The sequence below is a fragment of the Cyprinodon tularosa genome, unplaced genomic scaffold, assembly GCF_016077235.1.
Source record: "Cyprinodon tularosa strain WSP-4 unplaced genomic scaffold, ASM1607723v1 ctg319, whole genome shotgun sequence".
Taxonomy (NCBI): domain Eukaryota; kingdom Metazoa; phylum Chordata; class Actinopteri; order Cyprinodontiformes; family Cyprinodontidae; genus Cyprinodon; species Cyprinodon tularosa.
In genome coordinates this window covers 143,889-163,256 of record NW_024039029.1, presented here as the reverse complement: position 1 = coordinate 163,256, position 19,368 = coordinate 143,889, and the positions used below count along the sequence as shown (strand labels likewise).

The window sequence follows — 19,368 nt, the reverse complement described above, 5'->3', positions numbered from 1 at the left end:
CCGATACTGAATTGGGTATCGGGGCCAAAAATGGCATCAGTGGTATTAATATGCGGTTCCAAATGGGGCGTTCGGGTGGGCTGTGTGTAAGTGAGTGTACTGAGAAGGTTGCAGACCCCAGGTTTAGATTTAGGCATATGCACATATAACAAAGGCCTTATCAAAGTCTAGATCAAGATACATTTGGTGTACTTTAGAAAGAGCAGACAATTGATGTTTAGCAGATCTGAGTTAGAGGAAATCAAAATTCATATAGTCTCACAAAGTTACCACGTTGTCCTTTTTTTTTTTTTTTTTGCAATCAGTACTTTAACAACCTTCACATTCATTGAAAAGAAGAAAAAAATGGACATTATTGCTGTTCCAGATCCTCAGTGATTCCTTGATTTGAGCCAATTTTGACTCTGAAAAGTTCTTTAAGCCACTTAGTCAGACAATGAGACAAAAACTGGGCTCATCAGTGGAAACACATCAGTGAAGTAGATTATTTCATAAGGTTCTGTAAACTGTAAAGTTTATTTGGTTGGATTTACATCCTTTCATGGTTACAAGATCTTCTTCAAGTTTGAGATTGAGAAACAATGCTTCACTTGTAATGGTGCAAAGAAAAGACTAATTCTCCTTCAATCTGAAGGTATTCAGTAGTTTCAATACGCTGAAGGACACTTTATTTAAGGTTATGCAGCACTTTGTAGTCCATCCTTTCAACCTGTCAGTGCACTGACTTTGCACAGCTTCACTCACTCTCTAAAGCATCAAATTGTCAAAGTTAATAGGTGTTCTGATTACTTTGACTCTTCCTCTCCTGGTGTCCTGTGCAGTGTCTTGTTGAATGGGGTGTGTGGCGTGCTGTGTGGAGCATTTGGATGCTTTTGTAATCTGTTGGGAAGGTGCACGATGCACACTATGGCTCCACGTGCCGGTAAGCTGCTTATGCCCACAGTAATTAGGACTGTGTAGTAAAAACCAAGGGCAGACAGGAAGTAAGTATTGGTCTAAAGCTTTAAGGAGGAGTGGTTGACCCAAGCTGGTATTGAGAATTGATAGAAATGTAACAGAAAAAAATAAAACATTTAACTCTCCTTCAGAGGAGAAGAAATTGCAAGCAGGACCAGCTGCTCTTTGAAGGTTGGTCCTGTTTGCCATTAAAGAACACTATGACGCAAGAAGCCTTGTATTCCAGCAAACAATAAAATGTTGCACATAGGAAATATGACAACTAAAACAACACTTGTCAAAGGAGAACAACGCTGAGGGCGAGTTCTCTGCAGACGTCTCCAACAGCTCACCAGTCTGTGTTTTCACTCCTTAATGAATATACAGAAACATCCGGTGTTGGATTGACCTCGCATAAAAAGAGGATGCATCACACTGAAAAAATAAAAAATGCATGAAGGTTGCTGATTCCTCTGTACTTGTGTTCATATGAGGGTGAAGAGAGACCCCTGGTGGAGCTCCTGAACCTGCTGCTGGTGCTCCTGGTGCTCTGAGGGGAAGGTGTGAGATATCTGTATGTTTCTTATTGACATGCCTGTGTGTATTTGGCAGGTCTGCTGGTCTACGTTTCCATGATGGTTGGTGCTTTGGTGTGGGGTGGTCTGTGTGATAAGATGGGGAGGAGGAAGTGTCTCATCTACGTCCTGACCATCGACCTGGTCTTCTCCTTCCTGTCGTGCTTTGCTCAGGGATACGGCTTCTTCGTCTTCCTACGCTTCTGCTCCGGCTTTGGGTGAGATGTTTGTCTTTAATACATGTTTGCTTATGCAGCGCAGCTCCACTGGCCTTCTATAATAACTAGGAATAATCTGCTAATACACACAGGTTTTAAATAGGAAAATATTATGTAAGGGTAAAAAGGACTGTTATTTTTATTTGAATTTCTTTCAGCAACATATAGCTCATTTTGGCGTCTTGTATAATGTCATTTGCCAAAAGATATAAAAAGTAGCTTGAGCTAAGACTGAAAAAAAAAAAATGAACTCCTAATTTAAGTGCATTTGTTTGGTTGGAGAAAAAAGTCCCATTTTAAAAGATGACCGTTTTAACAAAAGCTTGCTCAGTTATTGGTAACGCTACTGTTAATTTTAGACTAAGACATGACTTAGACAACTTTTATTGTCATTTTCTACACACCCTGTGTGTACAAAAGAAGGTGAATGAGCAGCAGCTTAGCAGTGAAATGAATATTTCCATTCCATAAAGTGCAGCAGTGATCAAATGTGGGAGAAAAAACATGGTGCAAAAAATGCATTGATGTGGAAGTTCAGAGCCTTAATATGCATGGCGCAAATGTGTATTATTTTGGTTTTGGTGTTATAAGTATGATGACATGATTTAGAGTTTTTCAACATTCATGGTGGTGGGGAAGAAGCTTTTTCTAAACCTGCTGGACCTGCATCAGATGCTTCAAAGTCTCTTCCCAGAGGGCGACAGGGAGAAGAGACCATAGTGGGGGTGTGAAGGGTCATTGGTGATGTTACGGGCTCGGGACACGCAGAGCTGGGATGAAATGTCTTTAATGGAGGGAAGAGGAGTCCCGATGATCTTCTCTGCTGTTCTCACCCCTCTTCTCACCTCCTTCCAGTCTGAGCCAGCTGGTCAGAGACAAGAGCAGATCTTACTAGTTGAAATCAAATGTTTTAATACTCCAAAGACTTTATGACACCATGCAATTAAGCAAGATTCTACCTAGCCCACAGCATGATAGGTCCTTGATAAGTGTTTTATACCAAACCAATGTGGAATGCTTTAAAGCTAACTTTTAGTCTTAATTCACCAAAGAACAGATACATGCTCATTGTGGCAAACACAGCATGTTCAGGTTTATGATGGAACAGGTTAATTCCCACATGACCCTTCCACATGTAGACAGTGATGGTGTTTGTTATGGGGACTTGAATAACCTGCTTTTTTATAAACTAATTTGTGTGCTACAATTAAATGCTGGACGTTTGTGCAGATCAGCATTATTCAATAATAATTTTCTTACATCTTAACCGTGTGAAGGAGGAGTCAATTTCTCTGCCTCTTTTAACTGTGATTAATATTTTCCATGCACAGTTACAGTTCGTTTTATTCCCCATTTAGCCTCTACAAGTGGATATTTGCACTAATTACAGTCATCTTTAAAGTAGTCAGACTTTACCCAGACAGATGATCACAGTAAGCAACCCTTTAACTTATTATGTTGCTGAGAGTGTCATTTCCAGAAGCTCCTTTCACTGTAGCACACTGGCTCACACCATGTTCGCCTACTGTTGATACAGCCTCAAAGAGATTTTAGCTGCAAGCTACTCCCATGGAGATCTCTGTTTATTTATCCCAACAGAGAATTTCTTTGCTGTGCAAATTAAGATAAGGGATGGCAGTTCTTCAGTGTTTTTTTGAATTTCAGTTTTAGTGCTTATTCCCTGCTGTTTCTGTCATCTCTCTGTAAATACGCAATCTTATGCAATAGATGTGGCTATTGCATGAGATTGTGTTGAAAAAGATTGTGTTAACAAAAAATAAATAAATAAGTATTTCTCTAAAATTGGGTCTGCCTTTCTGGTGGAGTCTGGTTTAAATCCTATTTGAAGGACAAGGACCTTTCATGTGTTAGGAGGCAACTTTACATCAGAGACCACAAAAGCTCACATGAGGCGTTTCTCAAGTGTCCAACTTAGGGCTCCTCCTATTCAACAACTACCTGCTCTGTCTAACTCAGGTTTTAATAAACAACAACATAAGTTGCACTGCAAAAAATTCAAATCTAAATAAGAATATTTTTCTTAAAATAAGAAAAAAATAGAAAAATTTAATTAAGAGTCCTGAGGTTCTGAGTTCAAAACCCACTCCCATGGATTGCCACTCTCCTTAAGCAAAAAAAAACCCTTCACCCGACACTGCTCCCCGGGTGCCGCATAATGATTATCCAGAGTGACAGTGAATTTCGTTGCTCTGTACTTGGAGCAGCGTAATGACAATCAAAAACACTGGAAAAAAATTCTTTGATCCTCACTGAAACTAAGAAAGTAGAGCACATCCCCCCAGTTCTACGATCATTATTCTGGCTTCCTGAATTTAAAGGATATACTTTGAAATTCTTCTGCTAGTCTTGACGCAAAACTACATTACAGGTTTACTGTCAGTGGATCAAACACCCAGAGCTACACACCTACAGTTTATAAAGTTGAACTTTTTTTACTGTCCTCAAGCTGCATTTATTTATTGTCATTTCTATAACCTAATTCTGCCGTATCGTCTGGAGGTAAAGTGAACATACAGTAAACGCTATACTATATATTGTTAATAGATGTACCAAACCTATTCTAAATTATATAGGTGGAATTATATAAGTGTTTGTTTCATTTGTTTTATGATAGAAACAGATTTTAAAAAGTGTTTCTTCCACTTAAAATCATTGTTTGTATATTTTGTGTATATATAGATATTTTTAAACAAAAAACCCAAACATTAAATCAGATGTTATGATCAGTTACTCAGTACATTAAATGCCTTTTTAATATTTATATTGTTAGTCTAACTTGATTAGTTTCCTATAGATACTGTAGTGGCACGAAACTCTTTTAGTTTCTCCTGGACCACTTTGGAAATCAGTCTAGCAACAAGTATTAAAACTCGAGCAAAACCAGATAATGTTCTTCAGTTTATGATGTTTAATCAAATAAAATAAAAATGAAAGAACATCAACAGGGTAAACAGTGTTGCTTCCAGCATATCCGTTTCCCCTCTGTTCTTACGTACGTACAAAATAAAAAAAAAATAAAAACATATGGAAGCTCAAAACTATGCATTACAAATTTGCATTTCTATCTTCTATGCTTTTAATGTTACCGTGTTTGTAAACTTAAATTTTAACAAAAAGTTATACATTTTGGAGTTTAACCTTTTACAAATATCAATGAATTTGCCTCCAATTGGCTCTCACAGCTACTTTTTACTTTCTTTTTTTTTTAATAAAAATATCATGAAGTGAGGTTTAGTGGCTTAGTGGAGCAGTCGGGTTGCTGCCTTGAGGTAAGAAGGTTCCATGTTCAATTCCTGGCCTGGGGTCTTTCTGCATGTTCTCCCTGAGCATGCGTGGGTTCTCTCCAGGTACTCTGGCTTCCTCCCACAGTGACATGACTGTTAGGTTAATTGGCTTGTCTAAATCCTCCTTAGGTGTGAGTGTGTGTGTGAATGGTTGTTTATCCGGTTTGTCTCTGTGTTGCGCTGAGGTGGACTGGTGACCTGTTCAGGGTGAACCCCACCTCTTGCCCGTAGACAGCTGGAGATAAGCGTGAAGGAAAATGGATGGATGGATGGATGTTATGAAGAGGTGCTTCTCTTATCTGAGTATAATTTGTTTAGTACTCTGCAGAAGAGGAGTGATATACATCGCAAAAACAAAAAAAAACTAAATAAGTCATTTTTTTTTTAATGAGTGCATTTTTGTTGAATTAAGGAGGAAAGTGAGAGTGCTTTGTCAATGGAAAAAGACAATTTACATTTGAAATAAGAAAAAAACAATTGCATTGTCAGATTTCAACTGCATAATGTGTAATTATCTTATTCTATCTCAAACTATCTCATTTAACTACTCACATTAAGGGTAAACGCACTTAATTTAAGACATTTATACCTATTTCTACATCCTTTTCCAGTGTATGTGCTTTATATCCAATTTGCAACAGTTCCAATCCATGTACCTGGTTTAAGTAGTTATCAAAATATACAGAACTTGAAGTTTATTATTGATCTAAATCGCTTCCTGTTTAGCTGTTATACCTTAATTTCTCCTTCTTTAGTCGATGCACTCTGTCTTGTTCTTCAGTGGTTAACCCTCTCTCTCCCCTGGACATGCCTGTTGGCTGAGCTTGTAACTAAATGTGCAGCTCTGCTGTTAAGCTCTGTTTCTGTCTTGGATGAAGCCCTGAGCTATACTACCATCCACCCCCACCCCCCCAAATCCTGAATAAGTGTATCTTTATTTTTGTTTGTTCTGTTTTCTCAAAGCATCTTATTAGTTGGTGCTGAAAAGGCTAAAATTATAATGTATTATTTCATTCCTCTTTTCACCTATTTAAATTTCCAAACCAATGTTTATGAGCCAACAGTGGATTAAAGTATAGCATTACAGACACGTCTCACACATAAACTGTCAATATGTAAGCTGATGTCATTGTTTGATGAATAACATGTCTTTCCTGCTCAGAATTGGTGGATCCATCCCCATCGTTTACACGTACTTCACTGAGTTCCTGCAGATGGATAAACGTGGAGAACATCTGAGCTGGCTCTGCATGTTCTGGATGCTGGGCGGCCTCTACGCCTCCTTCACTGCCTGGGGAATCATTCCTCACTATGGTAACACTGTCAAGGCTCCCAGAAATAAACATTGGCGTTATGTTGACACACAAATTAAGCTGTTGAGTAACTAAAAACACAGCAGAACATTTGACTAAAAAGGAACTCATAGCACATGTTGCTCTCAGTCTGCATGGTGGAAATACAGGAGCTTATTTTTGAACCAGGAAGATAGGACTCATATAGAGAGTTTTCTGAGAAAATATTTTTATGAATAATGTCTGATAAGAATAGGTGGAAAGAAGAGAAGCTAGGCAAGAGATGGATAATATGTGTTCCTTGCTCTATTTTCTTGTCCTTTTACATCCAAGCCTGACTGTAAAGGAACTGTACAGGAGATAACTGACTTTATAGCTTCCTTTTAATATTTAATTTTTACTCTCTATATTATAACAATTATGAAGAACAAATAACAGAACATTAAATAAAAGTATATACTTAACTATTGGTGGGATTAAATAAGTTAAACTTCCTCCCTCCCCTTTTATACATGTAGCTTCCTATCCTTGGCTTATTGTAAAGATATCTTGATTTTTGTCTTGGTTTGACTGATTGTTAATACTCTCTTTTAAATGTTTGTAAAGATGCTTTGCCTATGTGTTTGAATTAATATAATTATCAACATTATAACTTAAATGTAATAACTTAACGCAGCTAAACCGAATAATAATAATATCAAAACAAAACAGCAAGAAAACCAGAATAATTATATGACTTCTGTTAATATTTCACTTTGTACCAAAGGTTTAGGCAGAGATTCAGTGCTGAACATAGCTAGCATTAGCTTGGGCTAACAATTTTACAGCTAAAAGGTTGGCGCCATCTTAAATTTCTCTACTGTGAACTCAAGTCAGTAATGTACCACTGAGTATTAGGGCCAGGCTAAAGATGTTTTTTCTTCTATTTCGAGAATAATGTCCTTAAATTACGAGAATAAAGTCACAACAAGAATAGTCATAAAATTACTTGAATAAAGTCGTAACAATACGAGAATAATGTACAATTATGAGATTAAAGTCCTAAAATTAGGAGCAACAAGTTGTATTTTATGACAACTCTTACAAGAAGCACTTTTTTCCCTAAAATGAGTAATGCTAAGCATCGTGTGAAATTATACTTTGGCTCTGGGTAGACGAATAAGGAAATCTTTTAGTGCAACAGCATCAAAGGGGGCAGAATGTCAAAGTGGACTCAGGATGCTGATTGGTGGAGCAGGTCGGCCGTCATCTGCTGGTCGGAGCTCGAAGCTTCCTTTCTGAAACGGGTTGTTGTATAATGAATTAATTCTGGTAATATTACAACTTTATTCTCGTAATGTTACAACTTTATTCTCGTAATGTTACGACTTTATTGTCGTAAAGTTATGACTTTATTGTCATTTTGTTACGACTTTATTCTCATAATGTTACGCCTTTATTCTGGTCATGTTATGACTTTATTCTTATAATGTTACGACTTTATTGTCGTAATGTTACGACTTTATTCTGGTCATGTTACGACTTTATTCTTTTAATGTTACGACTTTATTCCTGTAATGTTACGACTTTATTGTCATAATGTTACAACTTTATTGTCACTATGTTATGACTTTACTTTTGTAATGTTACAACTTTATTCTCGTAATGTTACGACTTTATTGTCGTAATGTTATGACTATTTTTGTAATGTTATGGCTTTATTCTCATAATGTTACGATTTTATTCTCATAATGTTACGACTTATTGTCATAAGGTTACGATTTTATTCTCGTAATGTTGCGATTTTATTCTTTTAATGTTACGACTTTATTCTTGTAATGTTATGACTTTATTGTCATAATGTTACAACTTTATTGTCATTATGTTATGACTTTACTTTTGTAATGTTACAACTTTATTCCCGTAATGTTACGACTTTATTGTCGTAATGTTATGACTTTATTCTTGTAATGTTATGAATTTATTCTCGTAATGTTACGACTTTATTATTGTAATGTTACGACTTTATTCTTCTAATTTTACGACTTTATTCTCGAAATAGAATTTAAAAAACTCAAACATGGCCCTAATTCTCCGTCGTAGTAATGTGGAAAATTGTAGGGCTATTATTTGGTAAACTTTTACAATCTTCATATTTTCCCTTTCATCCTGCAGCAGAAGTTTAGTAAATTCTGCTCAGATCTCCTGCAGTTTAAAATGGCCGACTGGAAATATTGAGGCTTCTTCTAGGGAGTTAGCTACATGTTTGACCACCTGGTGTTTTACTGTCATTGCACAACCTTCAGTCCTATGGCAAAACCAGCATTTACTTTCTGCTAACATGAATCAAGAAAATACTAGAGTTTGTTGTGAAAAGTTAAGCGACTATATATATATATTTTTTTTTTCAGGCTGGGGCTTCGCCATTGGCAGCCAGTTTCAGATGCACAGCTGGAGACTGTTCATGTTTGTGTGTCTCTTCCCTGCATTGGCTGCACTCATCGGAGTCGTCTTCATGCCGGAGAGTCCACGTTTTCTGCTGGAGGTCAGATCCATATCTTAACACCATACCAACAAAAGCTGCAATGACCTTTGAAACAATCATTACAGCTTCTGTTGGTATGGTGTTAATTGTTTTACACTGGAAAAATTAAAATATAAAGATGTCTTTTTTAAATAAGTGTATTTTTTCTTGAATTAAGGAGGTAATTGAGACACTTTACCAATGGAACAAGACAATTTACTTTTAAAATAAGTTAAAAAAACTATTTCATTGTCTTATTTCAAGTGTATATGATCTAATTACCTTCTTTTAAGGGTAAAAATCCTCATTCCATTGGCAAATCATCTTATATACATACTCAAATTGAGGGTAAACAAACTTACTTTAATACATTTTGACTTATTTCAAGTTAGTTTTTGCAGTTTATTCTTGTTTTCTATACAGACATCAGACGAGAAAAACATTGATTCCAAAGATAATGAATGTTTATGTGCCATTTACTACAATAACCCCCTTTGAATTTTTTTGGCTCTGGCTCAGATGACCTGTGAGCTTCATAAACAGTCTAAAGAGAACGTCTTAACATGGACCGATAGTATTGTGGTGTCATTCTGGCTGATTTCATAGAGCAGAGTGATTACTTTAGAAGGATTTGTGATTCAAATCATTCCTCACCCATGGCTACTCCACAGAAACGTGTGCTGTCACTATAATCACTAAGCAACCAAAAGGCTTAAGGCATAAAAATAGTCCTGGTGGTTAGATTACACTTGAATCTACCGTTATTGAGAACAATTCAGAGAGTTTCAACTATTGTGAAAAGAACTATACAGCTTACAAGGAAGTACAAGAAGTTCTGGGTTGTCTCCTGAAGAGTGTTTAGCTAAATAACCAGTTGCCACCAGTGCAGAGCATACTGGCGGATGGCAACAGGCATGGTGACCTGCCGCATAGACTTGCAGCAAACAAGACGCGTTTCTCCCAAAAACAATGGACTTACCTTAGAATTAAAGGTCATTGCTATCATGACTCCTCCATCACCCTGGCAATGAAGCCTCCTGGACGATTTATCCAAAATATTGCCTGTCTTCCATGAAGGAAAACATCATAGGAGTAATTCAACGATAAATAATGCTTTTGCCGGTGTGATGGAGCAGCAGAATTGATGTCTAAGTGGCTCATTGGTCAAATCATTTATGTCAGGGGTCTTCAACAATTTCCAGCCCAAGGACCCCCAAACTTATGAGACACTAATGAGAGACTAATGAGATGGAGCAGGGAACCCCCTAATTATATATATTGTATGAACTTGTGTTATATCAAACTTGTCCTATAGTCACTCTATTTATAACATATGAAATACTGTAACGAAAGTAATTTCTCCCTGGGATTATTAAAGTATTTCTGACTCGTATTCCTAGTTGATGGGACAGGTGTTGTGGATGAAAGGGTGCCCAGCTTGAAAGAGCTCCTGTATGTCGCTGAATGTATGCATTGATGACTGAAAGACATCTTCTGCCTCCATGTATCTGTTTAAATCCACATTAAAATGAATTCAACACACTGAAGTAAAGTGGAAAAAATTGCAGAGGGGAATATAAAAAAACAAAACGTCAAAACTTTCGCAACCACATGCAGTACTTCTGTGGACCCCCTAGGGGTCGGGGACCCCCTGTTGAAGACATTAATCAACTATTATTTGTTGGTATTACAGCCGACAAACTGATCTTATAATTGCTGGATAAGTTATTTATTTTTATTTTTTTTTTAGCATTTTTAAGATTGGTCTTTGGTGTTTACAGGACTTGAGATTAGAAGGTCTCCTTGCCCTCACTTTTATCTTTAACTTCTCCCACGGATTCACATGGATACTTTATCTAAGCCAGTGGTTCCCAAACTTTTTTGGCTCAAGGTACCCCTACACATTTTTCCACCCAGCGGTGGTACCCCTAAACTGATAATGATTATTTGACATTATTTGATAATAATTATTTTTCTGTCATTTTTTCAAAGTACGGTAGTAAAGAAAACATAAAATGAAGCCCCTCGTCTTAAAATATTTGCTTACATCGAAATAAATTTACAAAATTGTTAAAATGTTAAAATGTACATTCATTAAAAAACTCTCATCAATCTATGAAAAAATCCTGCGGCACCCCTGTAGTGACCTCGCGGTACCCCTAGGTGCCGCGGCACCCACTTTGAAAACCCCTGATCTAAGCCAATGCACATATTTTTTCTCTGAGACAACAGAAATTTGTTGGTAAAGCTAAACGGCTACTTTAAACCTGCTGGGATTTAAAGCATGTATGTCTTAGGGGTTAAAAGTAAAGATAATGAGTCAAACATCTAGTTTAATTCCTAAACTAAACAAAGAAATCTCTGGTTCATTGTGCAGAATTTGATTTGCAATAAACGGTTGTTAGCTGCTTCCTTAGAAAATCCCATGTTAACAATTCAGATAAGGAAACATGATGACACTGGAATGTCTACACAGGGGTAGATTTGGCAGGAGAGTCAGATCTCTTTTTTAATACTTAGAGGCAGTGTTGCTTCTGACAACATCTTAGATTTAGTCTTAGTCTTCAGGACAAAAACTATTATTATCTCATTTTAATCATTATATGTGATAGTTCTAGTTGGTTTTAGTCAACTAAAAGAGGTTTTAGTCTAGTTTTATGTTGTAAAAAGAGTTAACCTTTACAATTTGGAATAACAACCAGATTCTTTATCAGACTGACAACTTCTTTATGAATTAATGCCCTACTTCATACAAAAGTGACTCATAAAAGTTGTGAAAATAGCAGATCTAGTTCAACACATCATATTGGTTAATATAGCAGACAGACGAGCTAACAAAATGTACAATAAAGGAATGGTTTTAGACATACAAGGTTTCCATTCCAAAGCAAGCACTTCCTGATCTACTATGAGTTATGCATTACTCACAGATCAATAAAATCTTCATCGCTCCAAAAAAGCAAAGAACAAAAAAATTCTTCTTTCTTCCTTAGCAATTTTGGCTTTGTTTCTTAAATTTACCCCTCGGTTACTGCTGCTCAGTGGTCAAAGTAGATTTAAATCCACAGGGTTTGATATAAAAAAAATACATAGAGGATCTACATAATTGCTTTATAATAGCAACGGCAATCCAGACCTAAAAGGAATATATATGCTAATTAAAATGGTAACATATTTAAAGGAAACAGAAAATGTTTTAATGACAATACAAGGAAGCATTTAAATCATATTTAAATAGATATAAATGGGAACAATGAGAAAGAAATATTCAAAGATCTATGTACCTTTTCCTCTGGATCTTTATCCAAAAAATGAAATAGTTTCTTTGGATATAATTTAGGGATTCTTTTTGGCTGAAATTAAAGAATGTTTAGGATCACCTCTTGTGAGCTTGAAGAAATAAAATCTTGATAGTAAAGGGATTTTTTTATGCTTGGCAGAAGATGATCAGCCACATAGTTTATTAAGTAGCGTGAGCAGGAAGAGCCATACTGCTGAGAGCGAACTATCAGAGTGGATAGTAAAGCACAGACTAAGCTAAGCCACTCAAAGATGCATTTTGGCACAAGCCCAGCTGGAAGAGCAGAGTTCAGCGTGCAGTACCGGAATATTCCGGGTTATTTTCTCCCCTGCCGCTGCTGCCATTATTCATCTGTGGTCATGCAGAATCTGCACCGCTGCATGCTAGGTGGGCGACAGGATCAAACAGGATGCAGCAGCACTGCTGATTCTACATAAATTGTCTAAAAGATTACACCACAGTGATGCATTTTAAACGTCTGATCAAACACCCGCTAATTTTTATTTAGTCTCCTCTCATTGACGAAAACCCAAACCTATGACTAGCCATGTTTTACTCATCAAAGATCCATGTTTAACTTGTCAGTTCTCATTATTGCCATGAAAAAAAGGAGCATCAATGAAATAATTTCGCCATCGTTGACGAAAACAGTACTGCCCAGAGGGATGTGTTTGCAATAAAAACTGCTCATAGGCCACACAATATCTGTTTTTTAAATTCTGACCATGAAACCTAAAGATAGACTTAAATATTTTGAGTCTATATGTTTATGGATTCCAGAATGCAAGACATGACGAGGCATGGATGATCCTGAGGCAGGTTCATGACACCAACTGGAAAGCCAAGGGGGAGCCAGAGAGGGTCTTCACGGTAAGCCTTCATTCAAACCAACACTGACGGCTGGCCGAAGCATGTCACTGCTAAATAAAACCATAATAAAACCAAGGAGATTGTTTTATCTTTATGATTGGTCTTTTAAGTCTTCACTATTATTGGTTCCCATTCAGAGTAGCAGCTGGGCTACTCTGTGAGCTTTTTTACCAATGTGAATATCACATTAAGCTGGGCTTACACTAAGCGACTTTTTTGCCCTTTTCGGGCCAATTATCCAGTGGTGCAAGAATTTTTCGATCGGCCCGACTTTCAGCCTGATTGTGCGATGTGTAGTGTACAGAGGGTACAGAGGGGGAATCAGCTTCTCGTGACCATGAATTGGGAGGACGACCGTCGTGGGCAAATCGCTCAGAGAGCAAACAAGGAATCTTCTTCTTCTTCTTCTTCCTCTAAGACGAAGACACAGAAGTATGGCAGGGATGTAAGTTCTTTCTGTAAAATTGACAGAGTGTAGTAGCCACGTTTGCTCAGCCATGTCTTTGTCCAAATATGTCGTCTCATTTTCTTTTTAGGGCTTTCAGCACAAAAATTGCCCAAATAGCCAAGGCAGCGCGTTTCACTCTAGTGAGCTTCATGTTCCTCTTCTGCTCCTTTGGCTTCGGATAGACGAGTCAGAGTAGCGCCATCTCACTGTAGAGCTGAGGCCGACGTGGTTTTCAGATGTACAGTGTGAGCAGGTAGATCGTATCAGAGCGTCAGGCCAAACGTGCATTGTGAGCTTTTAACTCACCCTGCGGTTTCGTCGTACAGATTGAACTGTAGCTGCGTGCAACGATTGAAAAACATTGCACAGTGTATGCCCAGCTTAAAACGTCAAAGAAATACATAGAGGTTTATGTTTTTGTTCTGAGAAGATGGGAGACAGTAAAACAATTAATTTTTCATGAATGAAGTTGGAGAACAACAAGAAAAAGATGATTTTATGATACTGTCCAGGAAAAAAGATGCCCTGTTTTTTTCTTTGGTGTGGGCACAGTAGGGTTTCAGACACCATGGGCCACACTGGTACATGGAAATTTTTAATTTTATTACTATTTTTTAAATGTTTTGGATTCTTTTCAGTAACAAAATTAAAACAGCTGCTTTCTCTCTCTATCCTTCTGTGCAGATTACAAACATTAAGACTCCACAAACCCAGGAGGACGAGTTCATAGAGATCCAGAGTGACACTGGAACTGCCTTCCAGCGCTGGACAGTCCGAAAAACGACCATGCTGCAGCAGGTTTCAAAATCCTTTTTTTCCCCCTATAGAATAATACATCTAAATAAACTGAAACCTTTGCTTTGTGATTTATTTTATCCCGACATGTTGCTTTACAGGTGAAAATGATGTCTAATACTCTAATACTGTGTGTCTTTCCTGAAGGTGATGGCCAATGTGATGTCTTTATCTGCTCCGGAGCTCAGGCTGCAAGGCCTTTTCCTGGTCATTGTGTGGTTCTGCATGGCTTTCAGGTAGAATGAAATCTGTGTTGAATATAGAAATGGACCGTCTGAGGATCTCATGATATGATCATCTGTGATATAGATTTCATGGATTCAACGCAAGAATTAATCATTTCCAGACTGATGGGATTTATTTAACAGGTTAAAGCCTGATGGAAGAAAGTTTTATAACCAAAAATTTCTTTCTATCTTAATATTAATATTGTTTCATTACTAAATTCAACATGTTATTGTGTTAATAAATTCTTATCCTGATCAAAACTCGCTTTTTTTCAAACAAACAAAAAAAAGACGGCAAAAAAGCCTCCTTTAAACTACCATTTTGAAACCCCAACGAGAACGGTCGGACCGCGGTAACTGAGATAGCTGCTGAGTGTAAACGGAACACAACTGAACTAGATCGTGCCAGACACAACTGAACCGTGCTAAAATCTAGTACTAGTTCAACAGTATGGCTGAGCACGGTTCATCTGTGCCTCGAATCTCTGATAACAAAGAGAGCATGAGCAGACCGCGTCATCTCCTATTTACAGTCAGCTGACTCATTTTGCAGGTTTACCAGCGTGTTCTGCTTTGAAATTCACAGATCTCGTCATCTGTTCACAAAACCAACTTCTTCTCAGCCTATTAACAATAAATGGCATTAAATGAGCGTGAAGGGACCAGGGATGATGACCGAGGCTCTCATTGAAATTTGGGCGGAGGACGCTATCTAGGCACATGAGTTCCTGAATGTTATGGGTGACGCCAATTTTGTGTGCGTAATTGAGAGCTGTAGTATCGTGGACCGCCAATAGGGTGCAAGGAACTGTCACTGCATGAAAAGTGAGATTTTCGTCCCCGTAAACCCCTGTAAACTCCCGCAGATCTCCCTGATTTTCGTCAGTTTCCGACAATTTGCAACCCGTGCTTGTCCGCGTTTGTCGTGCCACAAATTGTCGGAAACGTACCATGACGTATGTGGAGAGCGATCAGCTGTACTAATGGCCCTAATTAGCATATGAATGCAGCAAACCCGCGCGGCTGGCCAGGTCTGGCTTGAATAACCTACTCAGTATTGGCTGAAACCACTGTTCTCAAACAAGTGAAATCGCTCGTGATTGGCAGCAAAACCACACGTGGCCACGCCAGGCTTTAATTTTCTTACTGAGTATTGGATGGAACCACTTCTTTTTAAACAAGTAAAGTCGCTCGTGATTGGTTGGCATATATATATATTTACATATAAATTTACACATATATATTTATTCATATATATATATATATATTTATTTATTTATTCATTCATATATTTATTCATTCATATGGTGTGTATTTATGTTATCCTACACTACTACACAATTATTATGCTACCATCAAGGACATGAATGAATTTATACAGGAAATGAAGATTTGCCAGGAAGCTGTTTATGCAAAGAAAGAGCTTTATTAAAACACACACAACTATATACAACGCATATCCAAACACATGCGTTTCTAAAAATTAAAACTCCGTGAACGGTCCGTTTGCTTCCTCGGGGTTGGAGGTAACTGGCAGCATTCCCTCCGAGGCAGGTCCGATGTGCAGACGCCTACTGTGCGTGGCCCTGTACTTCGGCATCGCTTCTAACCGGGACTGCAGCTTAACACAGAGTTCAGAGGGATCCGGCCTACGAAATGGCGGCGACCGTACAATCCATCCAGAGACACCGCCGAGGAAGGCGGACTTCCAGAGTTCCACTTCCTCATCTGCTAGCACACTCTGCCTCGCTTTCAGCAGCTGAAAAAAAACAACAATGAATCAGCGCACTGCGTATGGACACAACACATCTATCAATGCACCTGAAAAATAGTCACCAAATAAAGTCTTACCCTCTTTCTTCTGGCCCGACTCCGAGCAGATAGCCTCCGCACGCAGCGTGCTGGCTGGCTGCGTATATCTGAAGCTCCTGCGTACCGTCTGAAAATACGTCTTACAGGCAGCTGGAAAACAATTAGATGAGAGTGATATAAATAAAAAATCAAACGCAAGTCACAGTAACAAGGAAGGAGAAAACATTAAAACAAGTCACTTACACACAATGTCGTCTTCATCAACATCGTGAAAATCTGGACTTGCTGATATGACTCCGAGCAAATAGGAGGCCTGTGAAAACAAAATGTACAGCTATGATCGGTATCCATCCGTATCCATTGCCTTTTACCGCAGAATGAAAGCATATTCTTTAAATCTTACCCTTGCTCCGGTTCATAGCGCCTGCAATTAGTCTCCGAGTTGTTAAGACGGCGTACTGCTTTCTGTGAATCACAAAAAATACACTTTAATAAAGCTTGTTCTTGCAAGGCTACTATTAGCCGCTATTAGCCGTAGCTCAGGCTAGGCCGCTTTTAGCTTAGCAGGCAGTAATCGAACATATATTTACCGCTAGCATCTCTTCTTTGAGTTCGTCTTGTTCGATGCAGAGTCGCCATCGCGTCCAAGAGGAGTTTTACTCCGAAATCCCACATACTTCGCTCCAGACCGCCTGCACAAAGCAAAGCATCCATCCTCCACTGTGGATCCAGCCGCTCCGCTCTGAGTTTCTTGGAGATCGTACAGAGCATGCGCGAGATGAACCAGGGTGTCCGCGGATCAATAAAAATAATTAAAAAATCATTCTTTTTTTTTTTTTATCAAGGCCTTAATTGGCACTAAAATTATTTAAATATGTTTATCGAAGTATTTATAATTCTTTAATAAAAAATGCTTATAAAAACAATTTCGTCAGATATATTATATCGCTCCAGGCGGAGAAAAAGCTAGAGGATATATATATACGTATATATGTGTGTGTGTGTGTGTATGTGTGTGTGTTTACATACATACAGGAGTCATGGAACTCTGCTTGCAGCTCCTTCATATTTCATGTACACTAATAACTTGTGTACATGGTTCTTGTTGATGGCATTAAAATCATTTCTAATAGCATTAAAATAGCATTAAATTAGAGTCACTCATTCCTGTATGAACCCTGTGAGCGCTTAATTTAATATGACATATTAAAAAAATTGAGTTCTGTCCCAGTGTTCAAGGGGATGGACGTCTGTATCTTCAGCAGGCGTAGAGCTAACAGAACTGGCAGCGTTACAAGGCAAGGGCTCAAACATGTACAGCTGTAAGCCTTCTACACCAAACCAAACTTCTGCCGCCCTGGCGTCCTCTTCCACAACATCTTTGTCCCCACTTTGCTCCTCTAAATAAAAAATGTATGATGGAGGAGACTCATCCACAACCTACGACACTAAACTCTCCTCCTCTTGCATGTTTCCACTGGCCATCAAGCGTTCCTTGACAGTGTTGCTGCTAAGTCACCAATTTAGTGCTACTTGGTCCCAATGGAATTTCCCATTGGGAACCTACTAGCACTAAGTTGCTAACTGGTTAGCAGCGATGGTTCAGACAAACCGGCCACAATCAAACGTGCTTGGGAACCATCTACCACAACAATTCCGCCCTCTTAATAAACGACCAATCACATTCACTTCATTCACTCGTGTAAAGTCATGCACCACTCGGGAGAATTCAGAAATGCAGCAGTTGGAACAGCCACTTCCCAAGACTTTAAGGGAGCTTCTAACTGTTGGAAGGATTTGACAAGAATATGCAAAATAAATGTAGCTTTTAAAAACCATTGTATTACTTCATTTCATTGGCATGAATTGAATAAGTCAGGTGGAGGAGTCACTGATGTTTTTTAATTCAGTTGCTTTTGTTTTGTTTCTTTCTTGTGTGCGTTAGCTACCATGGACTGGGGGTGTGGTTCCCTGATATGATAAAGTACATGCAGTATGAGGAGTACCAGTCCAAGGTCAGAGTGTTTCACCGAGAACGCGTGGAGCGCTTCCACTTTAATTTCTCCCTGGTCAACCAAGTCCACCGCGAGGGAGAGTACATCCATGACAAGTGAGTTAATCTCTATTCTAGCCAACAAAAAGTTAGGATTTAAAGTTTTTTATTCAGTTTTAGTATTTTTCCCACTTTTTTTTAAGATTTGCAAACATCGAGATTAAATCGGTGAAGTTTGAGAATTCACTCTTTGAGAACTGCTACTTTGAGGACATCAAATCAACCAACACATTCTTCGAGAACTGCACCATCAAAAACACCGTCTTCTACAACACAGGTGCCGCCACTGCCTGACGCTGCGTTCTGTTGGCCAAAAGAAACTATTTTTTATCTTTTTGTGTTTTCTCTCCAGACTTGTGGCAGGAAAAATTCAAAAACTGTCAAATGGAAAACACCACATTCCTCCATCCAAAGAAAGGCTGTCATTTAAACTTCCAGGAGGAAAACGACATAGTGATCTATCTGGTCAGCTTCCTGGGAAGTCTGGCTGTGCTTCCTGGAAACATCATCTCAGCACTTTTCATGGACAAGATAGGAAGGATTCGAATAATAGGTGAGATATTTGGTCACAAACACTCGGGTTTTTTTGACAGATTAGCGTGTTTATGGCATTCAATGCAGAAAATTAGTTAGATTAGCTCAGTTATCATTCACCTCTTTCTTTTCAGGTGGTTCTATGCTGGCGTCGTCGGCCTGTACCTTCCTGCTGCTCTTAAGCTTTAGTCAAGGAGCTGTAATCTGTTGGCAGTGTCTTTTCTATGCTGTCAGTGTGGCAGCCTGGAACGGGCTGGAAGTCATCTCTGTGGAGCTTTACCCCTCCTCTAAAAGGTACCGTCCAACTGTGGCTCTTTAACAAATGCAAAGGTATCGTCACTATTACCTAAAAAGGTTTTACACTCATGTTAAAAGTGGATTTATTCATATATTAAAGCACCCTACATGGCACTGAGGGATTAAAAAATATCTAGCGACCATCTTTCGTAACTTATCAAGCAGTAGCAGAAAATCAATCAAAGATTTGGTTTAACTTTGT

General features: G+C 38.3%; 1 protein-coding gene across 2 annotated transcripts in view; it reads left to right on the top strand.

Moving 5' to 3' along the window:
* Positions 1-19,368, top strand: part of sv2ba (synaptic vesicle glycoprotein 2Ba) — a 41,094-nt gene that overhangs the window by 18,197 nt on the left and 3,529 nt on the right. For both annotated transcript variants that reach the window (XM_038292892.1, XM_038292891.1), the window contains 10 exons: positions 1,549-1,729; positions 6,197-6,348; positions 8,717-8,850; positions 12,911-13,000; positions 14,133-14,246; positions 14,391-14,479; positions 18,228-18,392; positions 18,479-18,612; positions 18,688-18,888; positions 19,004-19,163. In XM_038292892.1, the coding sequence (XP_038148820.1) occupies positions 1,549-1,729; positions 6,197-6,348; positions 8,717-8,850; positions 12,911-13,000; positions 14,133-14,246; positions 14,391-14,479; positions 18,228-18,392; positions 18,479-18,612; positions 18,688-18,888; positions 19,004-19,163 (1,420 nt within the window). The remainder of the gene's footprint in view (positions 1-1,548; positions 1,730-6,196; positions 6,349-8,716; positions 8,851-12,910; positions 13,001-14,132; positions 14,247-14,390; positions 14,480-18,227; positions 18,393-18,478; positions 18,613-18,687; positions 18,889-19,003; positions 19,164-19,368) is intronic.